The sequence below is a fragment of the Eleginops maclovinus genome, chromosome 17 (genome assembly GCF_036324505.1).
Source record: "Eleginops maclovinus isolate JMC-PN-2008 ecotype Puerto Natales chromosome 17, JC_Emac_rtc_rv5, whole genome shotgun sequence".
NCBI classification, from domain to species: domain Eukaryota; kingdom Metazoa; phylum Chordata; class Actinopteri; order Perciformes; family Eleginopidae; genus Eleginops; species Eleginops maclovinus.
In genome coordinates this window covers 2072677-2089736 of record NC_086365.1, presented here as the reverse complement: position 1 = coordinate 2089736, position 17060 = coordinate 2072677, and the positions used below count along the sequence as shown (strand labels likewise).

The 17060-nt window shown below is 41.0% G+C and overlaps 2 protein-coding genes across 6 annotated transcripts in view; both read right to left on the bottom strand.

The window, feature by feature from the left end:
- LOC134879176 (lysine-specific demethylase RSBN1L-like) overlaps positions 1-6674 on the bottom strand; it is a 32969-nt gene extending 26295 nt beyond the window's left edge. The window contains exon 1 of the mRNA XM_063905532.1: positions 5989-6674. Coding sequence (XP_063761602.1) covers positions 5989-6613 — 625 coding nt within the window. The 5' untranslated portion in view covers positions 6614-6674. The remainder of the gene's footprint in view (positions 1-5988) is intronic.
- A 2363-nt stretch (positions 6675-9037) lies between these two features.
- The window catches only part of ptpn12 (protein tyrosine phosphatase non-receptor type 12), a 54312-nt gene continuing 46289 nt past the window's right edge, over positions 9038-17060 (bottom strand). For 2 of the 5 annotated variants that reach the window (XM_063905700.1, XM_063905703.1), the window contains 3 exons: positions 15818-15871; positions 12296-12383; positions 9038-12079 (listed from right to left, as the gene is read on the bottom strand). In XM_063905700.1, the coding sequence (XP_063761770.1) occupies positions 12070-12079; positions 12296-12383; positions 15818-15871 (152 nt within the window). In that variant the 3' untranslated portion in view covers positions 9038-12069. Of the gene's footprint in view, positions 12080-12295; positions 12384-15817; positions 15872-17060 lie in introns of those variants that run through there. The other 3 variants (XM_063905702.1, XM_063905699.1, XR_010167817.1) reach the window with 2 other exon arrangements.

The following is a 17060-nucleotide window of genomic DNA, read 5'->3' as shown; positions in this document are numbered from 1 at the left end:
TGGTGGGGGGTTTCTGTTGTGTCTTTATTTTATGTTTTATTGTAAAAATAGATTATAAAACTATTTCATTATGTATGAATATGTATGGAAAGATTATTTTTTTAAGAACAAGAAAAGTCCTGTCAAAATAAAGACAATATTACTTAAAATAACTCAAATCTTACATACATCTTCTCCTTTCATATCCACATAAACAAAGAAGACCTTTAAGATCACCACAGTAGTTATTCTGCTTATTCTTTCTTTTCCTTCCAAATAACTTTTTCTTTGAACTCAGTCAAATCAGCATGTAAAAGGAAGCTGTGGTTTGAGACTGCTCACTCTACTGTGGTCATGGGGAGTGGGAGAGAGAACACAGTGGGGTTGGACTGGCTGTATGCAAGGCCTTTATGGAGCAGTAAGAGAATCAGAGGTACATCGATACACTCTGATTATACAAATGATTCATTTAAATAAAACCATGGCGTTGGTCTGACTTGACTTAAGTAGGTCGCTTGGGTGTGCTACTTACCATGCAGGAAGACATTATCCTCATACCTTGTGATTAACAAAAGGAAGCCAAATAATGTTAACAAAGCATTTTAAGAGCTCAAAAGAATGCTGTAAAATTACTAGTCATGTTTCAAAACATCAATTTAGCTCTTCAGGAAGCCGCCCACAAAGGAGGCTTCCCTCAGATCTAATGCCAGATTTATGAAAACATGTCCGACCACGCCAGAGCGGCAGCATCCATAAACTTTTAGTTTAGACGCAATAGGAGATAAATTAGCCCAGGTGGCTGGCTGGGCCTTAAACAAACTGGAGAATGTGCTGATTTATCACAGCTTGAGAGATGGGGCTCCCCCTAGAAAGTAAAAAGGGACACCATTGAATTGCTCAAGGTTCACAAACTGGTGTGAAGCTCCACAGTGTCGATTTGTCATGGGAATAGATCACAACGCTAGAGGTGCAAGTGAATCAGAAATGATTGGAATCCGTGAAACTTCTTCTCAGTTTTTTTCTGAGCTTGTTTTCAGGCTTTCTTGCAGCAGCCGGGTTTTGAAGGGAAACACAGCAGGTGGTTTTCACTGTTCAGATGATCACAGAGAAGAAAAGACTTTGAAAGATAGAGGGCCAGAGGCAGACGGTTTGTTAACGTCAACTACGCAAGTCCCCACTGCTATCCAACTTTTAGAGCGGTGGAGGAGCCTCATTAATGCATGAAGTCAAAGGGGATCCACATTTGCATTTCCACAACAACTGTAGTATCTTCAATGCCCTAACATAACCTTTATTATTGGATGTTTACCTGTAAAAGCTTAGGGTTGACTATGCAGCTCAGTCAGCTAGTGTGTGTTAATGCTGTGAGAGGATCTTTCTAACAGAAATCTTTCATCTATTTTTAATCGGATCAAACAATAGATGAGAGAATTCCATTAAGTTGCAAATGTTAACGATAATCATTCAAAGGTTTCATTGTCCTTTCATATTATGAGAATTTAATCATGGGTTTTTATTACTTGTAAATCTAATAAACAAACAGAATCCAGCTAAATATGTTTGCTAGGATTTTGTTGGGGAATCTGAGGGCTTTAAGGATTAGACATCACAGCTGGTGGAGAAGTTATGTGCACAAAATGCTCAAAATCACTTCGGCAAATAAAATGACTCACTGTGGCAAACTGAACAGTGACAGAAAAGCAGTTGAAAGCCACCCAGGCCGATGTTGTGCAGGTACAAATTAAAAGGGGGAAAACTGTAACATTTAAAGGACACTGCGGTGAGACATGAAGCACTCAGCAGACTTCAAAGTGGAGCCGATATATCAGTGTTGTAGGTCTCGCTGTCACACAGGTAAACTTGCCCACCAGGACAATCACAAAGTCCAGATGGCCTTTGCACCCTGCTACGTGGCAAATCCATGCTTCACAATTTGAGCTGATCTCAAAATGTCAATTGCTGTCCACACACTCTTTGTCATTGTCTTTAACGGTCTTGTACTGCTTAGGTCTGAATAAATGACCCTGCAGACAGTCAGTTAATTGGAAGCTGATTGTGGCCACGCTTGATTGTCTCTTTTCCTGTCGCTGTACGCGGCTGCAGAGGAAACAGGGATCCTTTCAGCATGCTAAATTAGCATTCACACAAATACCTAATTACGGCAATACAGACATGATTCACAACAGCACTATTCTCCCTGGTTTACATCCGTCCAGCAGAGCCCCAACGAATAGTCAATAGACTGATAATGGTTTAATTGTTAAAGCAACTTCACATTGAAACAAAATGTCAGTCTCTAAAATATAGAGATTTCAGAGTGTTTAGCCATACAGCAATGAAAGGTCATCTAAAGGCCAATCGGTAATAATTGGGAAATGGATGACCATCACAGGTCCTCTCTGCTTTGTAAGTTGGTGTGTTTAAAGCCAACCAATAGCCATCTGTGTTGCATCAGCTTAGTCTATGTAGCACATGTGCCATATCAAAACATCCACAGGCAGGCAGACAGAGGAGTTTCATAGGACAGGAGTAATTCAAACAGCTGCCACTATTTCAGCCTTTATATTCAGTTATCATTGATCTGAATCAAAGCTCATTGTGAGTAGTTTTATCTTTAGAGCTGCATCTGGTTTTGATTATAATATCCAACTGCATGTAAATATGATATAATATAATATGCATGTGTCAACAACAGGTCAATTTGGTCTTAGTGAGGATTAACACGGTGACCTTTGAGTTAAACAATTATTTCTTTCACACAGGCTCAGCCGACCTAATGCAGTAGTGATTCCTCGTTCACTGCACTTATTCACGTCTCTCTTATTTCTAGACCAGATGAATGTAACCCGGAGTCGTGGCAGTAGCCTTAACCCTTGCTCCGACAGCAAACCAAACACTAATAATAATAATAATACTGTGGCTGTGTGATACTCTTTTGATCCCTGCAGGAAAAAGTCTTGCCTTCCAGGAAGGTCAACACAGTCAGCTTCAGAGCAGGAAGTGTCCTGCAGTCTGTCTAACAAGTGAGCACATATTAGAAAAACACTATTTAAATGGTGTTATTTCACTATCCCCTCAAGTCTCTGCTGATAGCAGCTGTGTGACAGAGAGAAGGAAAAGGACTGACACACTGTAACACGCTTTACAGGAAGCTGCAGCTCAAAAAAGGAGCATTTTAATCCTTTTGAAACATTTTGCCCAGGCCTCATATCCCAGCAACACTCAATATTCATCTACTTCCTCATCTTCACATTTGAAGCTACTCTGTAATTTCAGTCTCCTTGCTAGCCATTTCTCAGAACCCTACAGCTCAAGAGCACCTCAGAGCTTTTATTTATGGTTATGCATCTAATTGTATCCAGTCGAGTTTAGGGTTGCACGATATGAGGAAAATAAACCATGTGAAATATCACAATATAGATATTACAAATGTATAAATAAACAGATATTAAAATGTACCCAGTTCCTCATTCTGCTGCTTTCAGTATACTGCTTACATGCATAATAGAGTTCTTGTCAACTAAAAACAATATAAAGGAAATTATTTCCAACATTTTGAGTGATCAAATTGAACACAAAAAGGCACCAACAAACAAGTAGGGTGGATATAATATAAAGCGCAATTTTCTACTAACACGCTCTTACAACTAACTCCAATAAATCTGATTGTGTTTTTCACTGAAGGGGACATCGCAATTAGACAAATCACAAATATTTATTTTGCAGCCCTAGTCAGTTTCAGAGATGTAAATGTTGAGACAAAAATAACAGTAATGTTTTAATTTGGATTTTTTAAATCATTACATTTTTTCAGCACGCATGTATACAAGTGAAGTTGTTCAATTAACATAATATATTTAATAAAACTACACTGACTTTTTGTGTAATAATTGGTAAATAGAAGTGTATTTATTAGGTTAAGGACAATCAAATTCTTTTTTAAAATCCCATTTCTGTTCCAGTTCTGTGTGAAGACCAACACCAGCCTCCCTGGGCACACACATCAAATACAAACACAGGCAGTGTACACTGTGTTTCCGATGGTGTGTTTTGGCCAGGTCTGGTGTTCTCCCTGTGTGCAGAGGCTGTTCAGAGCATGTCATGACCGCTCCAACTACCCAACTGGAAAGGGGTGACATCATGCACTCACACATATTTGCATTTGTCCCCTCCATACTGCTAGTGTACACACACACACACACACACACACACACACACACACACACACACACACACACACACACACACACACACACACACACACACACACACACACACACACACACACACACACACACACACACACACCTGACTGTGACGAATAGACAACACACAATACAAACACATAGTAGTAGCTTCAGCACTGTGAGTCAATTATAATCTATCCCAGCTAAGAACTAAAACACCTATTTTATGAAATAATGTGGAATATTTTTATGAATGACCTGATGTCAATGATGTCTATGATGTTCTGAGCCACATGTATGATGAACACATGCAGCTGATTTCATAATGTAAAAAGAAAAAAGAGAATTAAACTAAAGACATAGCCTAGATGATTAGCAAAACATGTTTAAAAACGAATAAGTAGTTCGATCATTTACGGTATTATATTTAAGATAACATAATATTGTAATTTGTTGACTAATGTTTTCTTATCGTTTTGTATTATTGTTGTCTTTCCACTTAAGCTATTTCACAGACTTTTATACCCGAGTAAAATTGTCTATATTTTTTTCCTTCTGACTCACCTACAGGAGATGTAACAACTTATAAATGTTAGTAGATAGATAGATAGAGTCGGAGGATGAAACCCTCTTTATTAGTCACACACATGCACACAGCAGAGCACACACAGTGAAATTAGTCCTCTGCATTTAACCCATCCTAGTTCTAGGAGCAGTGGGCAGCTATTGTGCAGCGCCCGGGGAGCAATGGGGAGGGGGGATTGGAGGTGTCCGGTGCCTTGCTCAAGGGCACCACAGCAGGGCCTAGGAGGTGAACTGGGACCTCTCCAAGTAGCAGTCCACTTTCCATATTTCAAGTCTGTTCGGGGACTTGAACCGGCGACCCTACGATTCCCAGTCCAAGCCCCTACTGAGCCACTGCTGGACAAATATGTAAATACAAAAGTGTCAATAGTGTCATTACTCAAGTGTAATAATGTGGATCAATGAGCCTCCAACATGATCTGCCTGTAGAACATGGAGTCTGTTACAGAAGTCTACAGCAACAACAAGCGGAGGAGCTGTGTGCTTCCAGCCTGAGGTTACAGAGGGGGGCGTGGTGCTCTACCAAAACAACACTTACCCCATAATGGCGGGCGTCTGTCATATTGTTATGACAGCAGCGTGCCGTATAGCTCACACACTGCTCCTTCGGTTATACTATACATTGATTGATATTACAGAATAACAATTTACTTAATTTGTTACGCTGACATGACAGATTAGAATTTTTGTACGCCATTTATAACAGTTTACTCGACTACATTACCGTATTGATAAAACCGGTTATAAATATTTTTCGACAATATGACGTAACAACGTAATAATTCCTCTGCAGCACGAGAGCAGCTGGTAGCGATGTAACAGCCCGGTCGCGAGACTACTGCCCTGGAAGACTGTTATGGCGCTCAAGGGGTTCACCAGCGGGTGAACAAGCGTCGAAAGCTGGCAGCCATGTCCCGCAGAAACATCGACTAAACAAGGCTTTATGCACGCATAACTCCATGTAAACCTCTTTAATAATGTGCATTTTTAGAGAAACCCTTGAGAATTGTACGGGTCCATAGACATCATTTAAGAGTTCTCTATAAACGGTAGTTTGTCCGAAAATGGGACAAATTATGAGGCAGACAACCGCACTCTCAGAGCCACATGTTCATGTGGATGTTTCTACGATGAGCCAAGTCACTACAAAGCACCACAACTCAACCCTTCATATAATAATCCCAACTTTATTAGTTACCTTCAAATATAATTAAAAGAAAATACACTGCTGGCCTACCTTTGGGTGGCAACATGACCTCCCCATTTTCTCTTTTCACTGCCGAAGTGGTGTTAATTTGGCTGATTTCGTTGTTGTTGTTACTAACATTATCCTCGGGTCCGGAGGTCCCCAGTACTTTAGTTCTCTTCTTCTCCTCTCCGCCTCCTGCCCCCTTCTCCCTCTCTTTCTCGCGCTGTTTATCTTTACTCGGGTTCTTGTGTTTGGAGGAGGAAGGCGCTTTGTGGAGGAAGAAGTCGCTCTGTTTAAATACTTTCAGCGTGTTTGTCGGTGGTTGGTGTCCACCGGTAGCAGGCACCGGAAGGTTGTTGCTACTCGTCTTAACCGGGCTGAAGCTCCACAAGCCCGCCCCATAACTCTGCTGCTTGGTGGGCTGCTGGAGTTTCTCTCTACCGTTGCCTCCCACTCCTGCTTCCCGGCTGAGTTTCTTGGGTTTACCACTCCTCTCCTCCAGTCGGACCTTCTTGGGCGGCGGCGGGTTGAAATCCCGGGAAGACTGAAGGCGGTTGTCAGGGGCTCCCTTTGCCTCGGTCGGCTTGACCAGCGGGCTTTTGGCGGAGGCGACCGCCGGGGCTACCGCAGTAGCAGCTCCGGTGAGGTAAGCGGAGCCCAGCGAGTCAGCCATCTTGAGGCTTCTCTCTCTATTTACTCTCTTCCCCCAACGGCCGCCGCTGCTGTTTTTTTGCGCGACGTGCAGGCAGGCAATGAAGGGGCGGGGCAGAGTTTGACTGACAGGTGGTCAGCGAGGGGGCGGGACTAAGGCTTGACTGACAGACAGAGAGGGAAAAATTAAAGGCGGGGCTTAGCTTACCATAATGTGTTCTTGAAAATAATAATCAGGAGCAAGACCACAATTAAAGTGAACATTAACACCAAACAGCATAATGTGAAATATAGCTTGCTTTTTTTGTCTTAGCTCTGGTAGCTACCAGCTACTCTCCTCAAAGTGGTTGCTTTAATGTTTTTACATTTCTGGAGAAAACTGTTATATCTATTAATGAATTTAAGGGAATCATAAACAATGTGTTAAAGGAGGCATGTAATTAAACAGCTGTTCTTCGGTTTGAGTCTTGTTGTATATATTGTTATGTTGTACCAAGCTTTCTTGGACACTCTGAGGTGTAAGAGATTTTTGGAGAGGCCTGGTAAAATAAAGGTAAAATAATAAATACATTAAAATCACAATTAGGATTATTATATATATTGTAAGCCAAACAAGTCATGATTTACTCAGTAATCTGTAATATTATATTTAGTTTTTAATTTGCAATTACTAAATCAAACTAAATTACAAAATAAAAATATAATAAGAGCTAAAAACGTTTATGTATTTATAATTTATGTTGCTTTTTTGTTTACCTTGCACTGTTTTTTAGTTTATAGGCCATAGATAAGGTCAATATTTGGATATTTACTTGATCTTTCTTTATATATTTTTTACATTTACTTAGCATTTTCGGCAGGAGCCAACGACTGCTTCAAAAATGTTGGCATGTTAAAAATAAAGAAATAGATTTGTCTTTAATGATTAATTATTATTTGGAATTAGAGTTTTTTTTACATATTCATTCCAACTGACTGACAGTGCCTGTAGAGAACTGAGAACTGTGGTGTGGGCGACGTGTGTGCTTGATAAAATGAAAGTATTCCCTCTTTAATCTAGCCTTCACACTTAATGAGTTAATCATCAGTCATCATTATATCGAGTTATCGGCATTAAAAAACAATTCTACACTCAGAGTGATTGAAGTGACAGCAAACTGTGAAGACTAAACATGATTAGCAACAGCTGTAAAGTTAGATCAGGCTGACTGTATGATGCAAGGCAAAAGTGTAAATGTGTGTGTATAGTAATCACGCAACAAGTACACAGTGACGGGTGTGTGTATCAATTTCTACCAGCATCTACTGTATATGACTCGTATACCTAAAAATAGGATGCATACTAGTGTTTATTCTAGGTTTTAAAACAGAGCTGACACACTTCTCAGCTCCTTCAGATGATGCCGCCGGCTGCCACTGCTCACACACCGAGCTCTGATTGGCTATATTTATAAGTCATTACACAACATGTTAAACTGCTCCATGGGAAAAGTGAGGTGACCCAGTTAAGATGGAAATTTAGCTTAATGCATACGACAGGCAGATAAAGAGTGTATGTGTCATACTGTGTATTCAACACATTGATCAGCAGGTGTGTGAATCACAAAAAAGGAGTAAAATAAAGGAGAAAAGTGTTGTTAGGCCTGTGGAATAAATGCCCTGGATCCTCCTGCCTTATAAGAATGAACCTGAAAATGAGCATTATAGGACTCCTTTAATCTTATATTTACCGTATAATTTATTCCAAATATCACTGCACAACAGGTTTTTTGTAGTGTTGCTGTATTGGGTGAGAGGACAGACCCAAACCTGCTCTGTGCACCATAACACATTAAATATTGTATTGTAATTAACTGTATAATTCATCTCAATGAGCATTGTCTACCTGTGAGCAGAAGTAAATAATCCCAGTATCCTCCCACCTGCTGTGCCTCTCTGTGTGTAAAGTGAATACCAATGTGCAGCCTTCAAGGTCTCTGTTAGCGCCTGTATTTCTAACTCCTGCTGGGACTTATTAATCAGTGTATCACTGAGAGTTTGTGTACATTCGTCTCTGCAGAATTTCCAGCTGCGATATAGAAGATGTCATGCTGTGACCGCCCTTATAAACACACACACACAAACATTGATATGAGCAAATTGTAAATGCAAAACTTCTCGCCAAATAAAGACAACAATATTAAAATTCTAGTCAACATTAACTTTTGTTTGCTGCTATACTTGTTTTTTTAATTTCTGTTGACTTGGCTCTTGTTTCTAACAGTATACGTTTTATTTGTTGTGTATAGCACTTCCTAGTCCCGTTGCTTTATAAATAAGCTTGCTTTGCCTTGTAAATAAAAGCTGTCTTTATTCACTCTCTCTCTCACACACACACACACACACACACACACACACACACAGTTTTTCTTCCATCATCTCACACAAAAACAAACAGAGGCATGTGTTCACTTAATGGTCATCTTTACTGATTGATTTCTGCAACATACAAACATTTTGGGGCTGTGTGTGTTTATGTGTGTGTAAGGAGGAGCACAAAGTGTGTGTGGGACTGAACGAGAGTCCCACAGGAAGCGATGAGCAAGCAGCAGCGAATTAAATCGCTCACGCTCACGGCGCTAATGATGATTGGAGGAGAGGGGAGAAGGGGAGGGCGGGCTCTCACTTAAAGGCACAGGTGGGCTCTTTTCTGAGATAATGTGCATGTGATGGGGTCAGGAGGGGTGGGGGGACACACACAGAACGAAAGGTTGTTTTAAAAGGTTTTCCTCCTCAGCACGTCCGTAATTCAGCTGGCACTTTAGCCGCTGAAAGCAAGTGGCATTGCTTAAATGAACCGATCTCCTGGTGCATGGATGTGTTGAAAAATACATCCTTTAAAAAATGTAAAGAAGGCAGAGATGAGGGGGGGGGAAGGGAGGGGAGGGGAGTAAAAGGAGAGAACACAGCAGGGGAAGTATGAAAGAAAAGTAATGAGCTGCTCCTTGTTCAGAGTGAGAGATCCATCTCTGTTCTACATTCAAAGAGCGGAGAGACAGATAAATGAGGTGCGGGGGGGAAGAGAGGAGTGGGGAGCAGTGGACAACAAACAACCGCGTATACAAAAATAACTTTTAAAATACCATTTACAAAAAAAAACAGCCGTTATTATTATCATCATCAATATTATTATTACAATCTTATTCAAAGCCCGTTGTAGCTGTTTGAGGGGGGGGGGGGGGGGGGGGGGCGGCAATGCTAATCCTCTGCCAACCATCTAAAATCTTTTTAAGCATGTCACTTGAACAGTACAAATAAAAACAACCCTGAAATGTTTGCCAGGAGCAAAAATAAACAAAAAAAGGGCAGCAGAATAATTTACAGTCTGAAGGGAAACACTGTGGAGGGGGGGGGGTCATCATCATCATCATCATCATCATCATCATGCACTGACTTTCTTACATCTTCTGTTAATAAGAATATTTAAGAGATAACAAAACAATCTGAAATATTATATACCTAACTGCCCTGTACAGGTTGTATCTTTATAAAACGTAATGCATATCATGTATAGGTATGGAGTTAGCAGAGAACAGTGAGCAGTAGTCCTGGGTCCCTATCATCATTGTCTCACACATATGGAAGCAGGAACTGTATGATCTTTAGATTGGAAAAAACATTCAAGTCTGTAAGAGTTTGCCGTGGGAAATCAGACTTTATATCAATCTGTCCCGTCAGAGGAACACTCTGAAACACTGAGGTTTACTGGAAGTAATATAGGCTGCTAAAATAAAAAAAACTTTGACCGCCCAATATTCCAGGGAGAATGAGATCAAAAAACAGCAGGAAAACAACAGTGCCGAGGGGAAAAACAAAAACCAACAGTAAATTGTGTCCCAGGAATAGGGTGAAGAGAGAAGCCAGGTGAGGAGGGGCTGTCTCCTCCGAGAGGCGGACTAAGGCAGGCTCATGGTCCCAGCAGTGAGGGCAGAGTCACAGCTGAGCAGTTTGGTCATTACGGATGTGTTTTCAGGTCATTTTGACCCTGTGGTGACTGGAAAAAGCTGAATTCCTGGGCAGGATTTAGCATTAAATATTGTAGGAAACATGTCCGTGTTTTTCATATCAACTAGTCTTTATTGTTTGTTGTTCATTCTTTGAGCAGAGGAAATCACTCTTTGGTTTGCAATTGCAAGTGTAGCAGTGTAATGGTCAGCTGTTACAGAACTCCTTTAATTGTCAGTATTTAAGCAGTAAGATCTGCTTTCCATCGCAGCATGACCCATAAAGTAAGCAGATATTTAAAGGAATGGTTCGACAATTTGGAAACTGCAATTGTTTATAGAGTTAGAGAAGTTTGATACCACTCATATCTGCACTGTATATCTGAGGCTACAGCTAATAGCTGGTTAGCTTAGCTGAGCATAAACGCTGGATAAAAAGCAAGCCAGGCTCTAGAAGGGGGAAACAAATATATTCGTGGCTAGTCTTTATGCTAAACCAAAAGCCTCTTGGTATACATGCAGACAAAGAATGGTATAAAAAAATCAAAAATGAAGATCAATTCCTTTAATAAGGCTGTTATTGACAACTGCAATGACCAAACTGAGTCAACCTATGACTCTGGGAAAAAGGGAAGTCAGCATAGAAATCGATAATACTGCAGCTAACACAGGAATAAACCCCACCAGAAACCCTGATGGAGGTGAGACGGGTAAAAGGTGGAAACTCGAGTGCTCTGTTTCTATGCTGATCTTTTATAGTAGCACCAGCACACAGAGAGGGGAGAGAGAGAGAGCGCCCCGGCAACCTGTGCACACCCAACAGAAAAGGTTGCATCATGGGTAACAGATTATCTCGGTTCGCTTTGAAGATTGTTGTTCATTCAGTAGGAGGAAGCAGACCCCTTCTGGGAGTTCAGGAGTTGGCTTCCCACAGTAGCTTCTGATTAAAGATCATTCCTGATTTAGGATCGTACTTCCCCCCTCATTTAACACGTGAGGGGTACTCCTCATACCTCTGTATTTAGCCTCGCACGTTTTGATGATGCAATCGAAGCGCGGGACACAACAATAAGCTTTAATATCTATTCTCAAATCAGCAACAGCAGGGGGACAGGAACTGGTCAGCATCTAGAGCTGGGGAACTTCTAACGTCAGCAAGCTGAACAGGAAAACCAGTGAGTGTTCGTCTGCTCTGCACAGTGGCACTTTGAGGACTGAGGAGGAGGAGGGGGAGGAGGAGGAGGAGGAGGAGGAGGAGGAGGAGGAGGAGGAGCACAGAGACACACAGAAGGTGTTTCTATGTGAAAGCGTGCCGTCAGTCTGTGCAGCATCTATCAACTAGGTTTTTTTTTTTTGGACCAGCCAGGTGAGAGTCCATCTCCTGACGGGAGGGGGGTGGTGGGGGAGGACACTGTAGGTGGACGGGGTGGATGGATCGTTCCATCATGTCCACTCCAGTGGGGGTTCCCGTGGGCCTTTGGGCTGAATGCAGCGGTTACCGAACCCTGAGAGGAGACGGAAAATACAGTAATGAAAACACAGAACCAGAACTTTTCCTGGAGGAGGTCTCAGAAACATCTTTCTCCTTAGGGCTACGATTACCGTCAGCATGTGCGCATAAAAAAAAACATTTCTATAAACTATGTTAGGAAAGAAAGCTGATCAATGACTGCATCCAGAGGCAGATTCACAGAGAGAGTGAGAGAGAGAGGGAGACTTACCCACCCAGCTCTGCCTTGCTGTCTGTTGCCGTGGTGCCAGCAGATGTGGGGTCAGCTGGAGACGTCTTCTTAACACACTCCGACACGTCTGCACGCACACGCACACAAACACACAAACACACAGATTAATGGGGTGGAAGTGCTGTGTGGACATCAGAGGATTTTAAAAGGAATATTTCAGGCATAAAATAAGATCATCTGTACAATAATTAGTATTAATTAGTCAGCTTTTTTTTGGCTCAAAAAATATGCCTCATTGGTCAATCCAATCCTGATGATTTTTGGTAAACAGCTGCTGCTTTAACCATATTTGAACTCTATACACTCTTCCATGCACGTCATCTTTCTACAGATGTGTTATGAATACTAATGTGTTTGTGAGAGGATGTTTTGATACAGTTCTGCTGACCCATATTCTAAAACTCGTAAAAATGTTTAATATTCTACGTTCGCCATGGAAGCATACAGGAAAAATGTAACGTGGTAAATAATTGGTACGGAAATAATAATAATACAGTGATCAGTGGTTTAAGACATATTCACATTGCAACGGTTTTACTGAATTTGATACCAACATTTTATTATTTCTATTCCATTGTGACCAATGAAATTACAATAGTGTGTACTGGGATCACTGACTACTAGATCAAATAAGATCTTCACATAGTTTATATATATATATATATATATATATATATATATTTATATGTATGTATAAATATACAGTATATGTTTTATTATTATTATTGTTATTATTTATTTTACTCTCTAATGCTGTTTTAGTTCTATTTTGAGATGTTTCTATTTTAGAATTGTTTATTTCTACTCTTGATTTCCTATTATGTGCAATGCCTTGTTTTTTTTATGCTGCTGCAACGTAAACAAATCCCAGTTTGGGATCAATAAAGTACCTCTTATCTTATAATAATTAGATCTGATATATCTGTATGTATTACCATGATACGTATTTGGATGATTTAACACATGTAGCAGCACCACACCTTAAACTCCAAATCACACACACCACATGTAGAGGAACATTACATTAGAGTGAGTTTAACACCCTGATCAAACATCGGCTCTGCCACGAAACTTCAGCTTGACATTTAAAGGTATTAGAATGAAAAGCCGATGTTCTTTAGAAATGTTCCGTTATATTCCTTGCTATTTGTAGGAGCCATGAAGCTTACATGTACTTTTATTACAGATGAGGTTTGTACTAGTTTCAGTGGTGGGCCGTCAGGGCCAGCAAGGCCTTCTCTGCTGGCCTAAACATCATCAGAATGTAAATTAAATTTTGATATATTTTTTCCACAAATACGTATTAAATTATTCCCCATAGTCTATTCTCTTCATTTTATAGCGTTCGTCTTGGCTGCGCTGCTTCCAGCCTCAGAACGAGATTTGGAGGGCTGGCCTTTATGTTAGAGCTTTTATCCAATCATATTTCAGCCATAATGTGTTGCTAGGGTCAAAGAAATCTGCCCTTAGGCCTTCAGAATCAACAGTGCGGGCGCCTGTAGCTTAAAGTGAACGCAAACAAAACTGTGGCGTTAACCAATCAGATTTCTAGGTGGCGACAACGGGCCAGCTAGCAGGCGTACGCTAACGTTAGCACGTGCACATCTTCTGATTGGATACGCACTATTGAGAGGCAGAGCTAGGCAGTAGGCAGAGCCATACAGTCTATGGGTAAAGCTAGCAAACAGAACTAGAACTTGAGCGATTTGTGTAGATTTCTACAAGCTATTTTTTTCAACCCACAATGGCTGAAGGAGGAGAAGAGATCAATTTGGTCGAAGATATAATTACAACGCCATTTTCAAAACGAACTTTTCTAGTAAAGCTACACATCTTGAAAAGGGAACGACCAACTCCAACGCTAGCGAGCCTAGCACAGCAGGGAAACTACGAGCGGTACCCCTGGCTCACAGCCTCCGAGAGGCACTGCAAATTGTACTGCCGGGAATGCCTGGTATTTGCAACTGATCGGTAAACAGGAACTTTCATTTATGGGACACGATGAAAGCGCCGAGTCCAGAAACAGAGGAAACTACGTGGAGCTTCTTTCTTTTCTTGCTGAGAACAACACAGATTTGCATTACCACCTGTACACAAACAACATGTTTACTGGGACGTCAGGCAAAATACAAAACGACCTGATTTATGCTATTGCTGAAGTGATGGGAGAAGAGATCAAAATGAAGATTCAAAAAGCACCCTTTGTCGCTGTTATGGTGGACGAGACGTCAGATGTGGGTAATGTAGCACAGCTGGCACTTGTCCTGCGTTATGTGACAGACACAGGTGTCAAGGAGCGGTTTGACAGATAATCTGATTAATTAAGTTAACTGTAAATGCTGATGTATTGATTATAAATGCTTCAGAAATATTAATATAACTCTGTTGTACTTGACTATGTTAATGTGATGCAACGCCCGGTTATACTGCGTTTCTGTCTAAACAGTGCCGCCGCTCCCATAACGCGCATTACGCGCTGTGCGTAGGGCACCAAGTGTCGAGGGGGCACCACCAAAAATAGCCTAATGAAAAATCGTCATAATAATTATAAGGCCGAAATTATTTCAGTAGACTATAGAAATATGAGGCACTTTTTAGGCATACTACTCTCCCCTCCCCCCTCCCCTCCCCACTCACTCATCACAACTCATAATGTTTTTTTATTGGGGGGGGGGGGGGGGGGGGGGGGGGGAGGGCATCATGAAGGAATTATGCTTAGGGCACCAAAATGGCTAGCAGCGGCACTGTGTCTAAATGTATAGTTTCTAGAGCCATGACGTTCAAATTCAAGTTAATTCAGGTAGGACTGTGTAGGATATCACTGAAGGCCTAGGTGTGAAATGCACGGCCCGCCACTGACTAGTTTATATTTCTTCTGTATGGGTAATAACTTGTATTATAATATAAAATATTGTGCGATGGCAGTGGATTGGTGTGTATGGGTCACATGGATATGACTGGCACTGGTAATGATAATTACATGGGTGAGGTGTGTGGGACAGGGGGAGAAGGGTCGCTGTACTTTTTTGTTGAACGAAAACTTTACAATTGCTTTGATTTTTAATACGATTTTGCGGTTTAAGTTGATCATCTCTACGTTTTTATTAAATGACCCCTTTTTTCACCTTTTTTTAATCTCAGCAATTCATTTTTTGATAGCGTCAGACAACCAGGCCCGACCTCAGCCTCTCTGTTGTTTCCTGAAGTCGCTACTCGAGTAAAACATCACTGTGACAAGAGTCCGTTCAGTCCATCAGTTATTTCCTCCCATCACTCCGTCTCTGTCCCTCGCTGAAACTACTGTAGCATTAAACTGGCAGTAACCATCATCACACAACCTCATCCGCACACAATTTGCATTTCACCTCTCGATAGCCCTGTTTATCTCCCCCACCTCTGTCCTCCTGTATCTCTCTCTGTCTGCGCTCTCAGCTGTCAGTCTTATCGTGCAGCTCTCTATATCTGCGGCTCTGAATGAGACAGACGTGTGTGTGTTGGTACCTTTGTTTGAACCGCTCCACCCTGCTGAGGCTGACGACTTCACCTCCTGGGGGTCTGACGGAGGGGGGGAGGAGAAGGAGGGAGGTTAACGAGGAAACAACGGATGACAAATGACAAACTTTGACACATTCCTACACATTCATAATCTTCAAACTCTCCTCGACACTTTCGTTATTGATTCAGACACACAGACGGGAGAAAAAACTCCACCTTAGGTAAAAAGAAAAAGGTGCACCAAGGCTCTATGCTCCTCTGAAGTTAGATCAGATCCTTTTCTTTGATCACAAACTGTACATGATACGGATTCTAATACTGACAACACATTTATTTACATCCAACTGCAGTTAATTGATTAAAAAAGTACCCAAATTACTGGTCACTTTGTTCTTTAAACAACATCTGTATAGGAATGATTCTGTCCAATGCTTTCTGATCCATATAAATGGTCTATCATTGTAACAGGAAATGATACAAAAAGTCACTAGCATCGACAAAACAGGTAAAACTCTGACTGTACATTTTACATTTACATTCAATGTAATATTCCATTCCTACACACTTCATGTTTAATATCCTGCTCAATATTTTGTTTACTGTACATTTTTATTTAAATATGTACATTTTCTACTTTTTTAATGCTATTTTAGTTCTATTGAGATGTTTACATTTTAGATTCTTTATTTCTAGTCTTTTATTTTCTCTCATGTCCAATGCCTTTGTCTTTTGTGCTGCTGCAACGCAAAAATGTCCCAAATTGGGATCAATAATCTTATCTTAAAATAAATACATATTTTATAGATCCACAGTCTGTTCTCCTACTGGGAGCATTGCATTGTGAGAGATAAGTGTTTAACAGCACTCAAGCATATGTATTGGTTTCCTGTAGTATGTATTGTGACTGGTATTCTCTGCCCATGTCACTGCAGGTCTGAAATACTACCAATACTGCCCCCTAGTGGCATAGCACTGACACAGCCCCTCACCAAAGACATGGAACCAGTCCATTTCCTCTCATGTGGTAGAATATTACCAGTACTACACAGGGAAAAATAAAACAGGCATCATGAAGGAATTAAAAAAGACCAAACATGAGTGTCCATTCGCCTCCTCAATCAGATAGAAAGCCGATAAACTGGAATAATAAATCATATTCCTGCTTCCCCTCCGGTATCAAACATCCTCTGCTGATGTTTCACTCACACCACAACGTCGAACAAATTGTCTCAGGATCATTGGTCCATCC